A 2,916-nucleotide genomic window follows, 5' to 3' on the forward strand; every position below is an offset into this window, starting at 1 on the left:
ACCCCACCTGCCCCATATTAGGGACACACTCACTCTCAGTGAGAAACACTGGAGGAGGCAGTTCCTGGAGCAGGAGGCACAGACAAGCGTAGACCTGCACCTGCACCTGCACCTGCACCGCTCTTCCACCCTCCAGCATCCCTCTCCCTCCTGCCTCCCTCCCTCTTCCTTCCGACACTCTCTGGCATCTCTCCTACCTCTGTCTATGGCACTGTGAACTTAAAGGGCTGCCTTAAAGGATTATTGTACATTTTAACTTGAATTCACAGTGTAATTTGCTTTATCACTTAGAGTTCTTAACTCCTTGGAAATATCAAGAAAAATACATGGTTCTTGTTCTATATTCTTCTTTCAAGAATCAAGAATCTCATTTGGTCTGGAAATGTACATCAGTACAAGCCATTACAGAAAACAGTATGGAGTTTCCTCAAAAAATTAAAAATAGAACTACCACATGATCCAGCAATGTCAGTAAAGGGTATATATATATCCAAAGGATATGAAATCAGTATGTCAAAGAAATATCTGCACTCCCATGTTTATTGCATCACTATTCACAATAACTAACGCATGGAATCATCCTAAGTCTTCATCAGCAAAGGATTGAAAAAAGTGTGGTATGTATACACAATGAAATACTGTTTAACCACGAAAAAAAGAATGAAATCCTGTCATTTGCAGCCACATGGATGAAACTGTGTGAAGTGAAATAAGCCAGGCACAGAAAGACAAAGACCGCATGATCTCACTCATGTGTGGAAGCTAAAAAAGTCAAATTCTTGGAAACAGAAAGTAGATCTGTGGTTACCAGAAGCTAGGGCAGTGGTGGGGGGAGAGCTTGGGGAGATGTTGGTCAAAAGACACAAAGTTTCTTAGGGAGAATATGTTTAAGAGATCTATTGCACATCATGGTGACTCTAGTTAATAACAATATATTGCATTCTTGAATAATGCTAAGAAAGTAGATTTTAAGTGTACTCACCACAAAACAACAACTAAGTGAGCTAATGTGTATGTTAATTACCTCGACTTGGCCATTACACAATCTGTATATATTTCAAAACATCATGTTGTACACCATAAATATATACAATTTCATCTGTCAATTAAAAAATAAAATTAAAAAAAGAATCTTATTTAGAAAAAGTTCAAAGATGATTGGTTTGCCTGTACACAGTATATAAAGTATGCACATACACTTAGCAGTTTTGTTTACGGAGTACAAAAATGTTGTCAGCTACCACATTATACTGTGCCCTTAATGAAAATCTGGAGAGGAAGAAAGTTTTCTTCAATCTCAATTCTTGGAAAAGTTGTTTTTTTTCCCCCTTCCCCTGCGCTTCGGTCATACTATCTTTTGCAGACTCTGAATTTTATTATCCATTCTGTTACTCTTTTTGCTATGACCGAGGTGAAATTTGGAGACCCATGTGGCCCGCCATAACCAAGTAGGAACCTTTTTCATGATTGTAGACTACCACAGGTCCATGTTTCTATCCTATCCTTATATTACCATTTCCTAATCTTCTATTCACTTATTTTACATCGTTGTACTTACACCCTCCACGTTTCCCAGTCTCTAGCCTTAGGGCGCATGCTTTACTCGAGTATTTACATAACTGTGAGACACCCAGTGTGAATTCTCTTGGAAAGGAGTGTTTACACTCTCTCAGTGGGTTTTGACATCACAAAGCACCCAGACTTGACCCTGGCTCAGGGCTTTGGTCCCCTGCTGCCCCCACACTCTGCTGCTGCTCTTTTCTCTCTGCCTTTTCATCCCACCCTTGAGCACAGTGGCTTCCCTATCACTCCCCAAGTGACTTCTGAAGGACGATTATCAGTGTACTGAACAGAGACCACTTACACTCGAATGTCACAGGCCATCGTTACAAAGTGCCCTGACTGTTTCCTAGTAAAGGTCATGTCTCTACCTTTCCTCCTCCTTTCTGAGGCTCTGTTCTGTTGCCGTGTTGTTGCGGGGTGGGGGTGTCCCTTCCTTCTGGTACCTTTTGCTAAACTCTTCACCCACTTACTCCCACCTGTCTGGGAACCAAAGAAAAATCTGCATCAGTGTGGTATTCGGGGAAATTCTGTTCATTCTGTGCTTCAAACTCTCTCATCCAGACCAGCTTTTATTATAAAATAGCTGAAATACAGAACAATAAAAGTAAACCCCGACATTCATATGAAGTGTTTGCTCTTATGTTCCTGGATCCCATAGTTCCTGGGTTAATATACAGTGACGGTGGAGACTCCAGTGGAATACAGTGATTTCCCTTTTTATCTTTTTCTTTTTTAAGATGAAATTCTCTTCTCCGTTTCAGATTTGGTTTAGCACCTACGTGCACTTGAAAATTGTTTATTTTTGTTGTTGTTGTTGCTGTTTTCCCTTACAAATAATTCTCTTTGTTGTAGGATCTTACACCTTTGTTCCGTGGCTTCTCAGCTTTAAAAGAGGAAGAGCCCTAGAAGAGAAAGAGAATAAAATATTGGTCAAAGAAACTGGCTACTTCTTTATATATGGTCAGGTAGGTCCCGACTCTTCTGCTTTCACCATCTGCATCCTCTTATTCTATGCTCGCTTCTGACAAAGTTCTCTTCTTTGTTTCTCAGGTTTTATACACCGATAACACCTTTGCCATGGGACACCTAATACAGAGGAAAAAAGTGCATGTCTTTGGGGACGAATTGAGTCTGGTGACTTTGTTCCGATGCATTCAAAACATGCCTGAAACACTACCCAATAATTCCTGTTACTCAGCTGGTAAGTTATAATTCTCAGACCTCTTTATTGTGAAATGAAGAGACACTGCTGAAACATCTGAGCTTCACAATGCAATAAAGGATGGTGCCCCAAAATATAAATATACAGACAGAAAGACATTCTGCAATATACTGTATTTTTTCTTTCTTTTC

General features: G+C 40.1%; 1 protein-coding gene across 2 annotated transcripts in view; it reads left to right on the forward strand.

The window, feature by feature from the left end:
• The window catches only part of TNFSF13B (tumor necrosis factor (ligand) superfamily, member 13b), a 40,861-nt gene that overhangs the window by 34,990 nt on the left and 2,955 nt on the right, over positions 1-2,916 (forward strand). For both annotated transcript variants that reach the window (XM_008590684.1, XM_008590685.1), the window contains 2 exons: positions 2,416-2,528; positions 2,614-2,764. In XM_008590684.1, coding sequence (XP_008588906.1) covers positions 2,416-2,528; positions 2,614-2,764 — 264 coding nt within the window. The remainder of the gene's footprint in view (positions 1-2,415; positions 2,529-2,613; positions 2,765-2,916) is intronic.

The sequence above is a fragment of the Galeopterus variegatus genome, unplaced genomic scaffold (assembly GCF_000696425.1).
Source record: "Galeopterus variegatus unplaced genomic scaffold, G_variegatus-3.0.2 Scaffold6279, whole genome shotgun sequence".
Taxonomy (NCBI): Eukaryota; Metazoa; Chordata; class Mammalia; order Dermoptera; family Cynocephalidae; genus Galeopterus; species Galeopterus variegatus.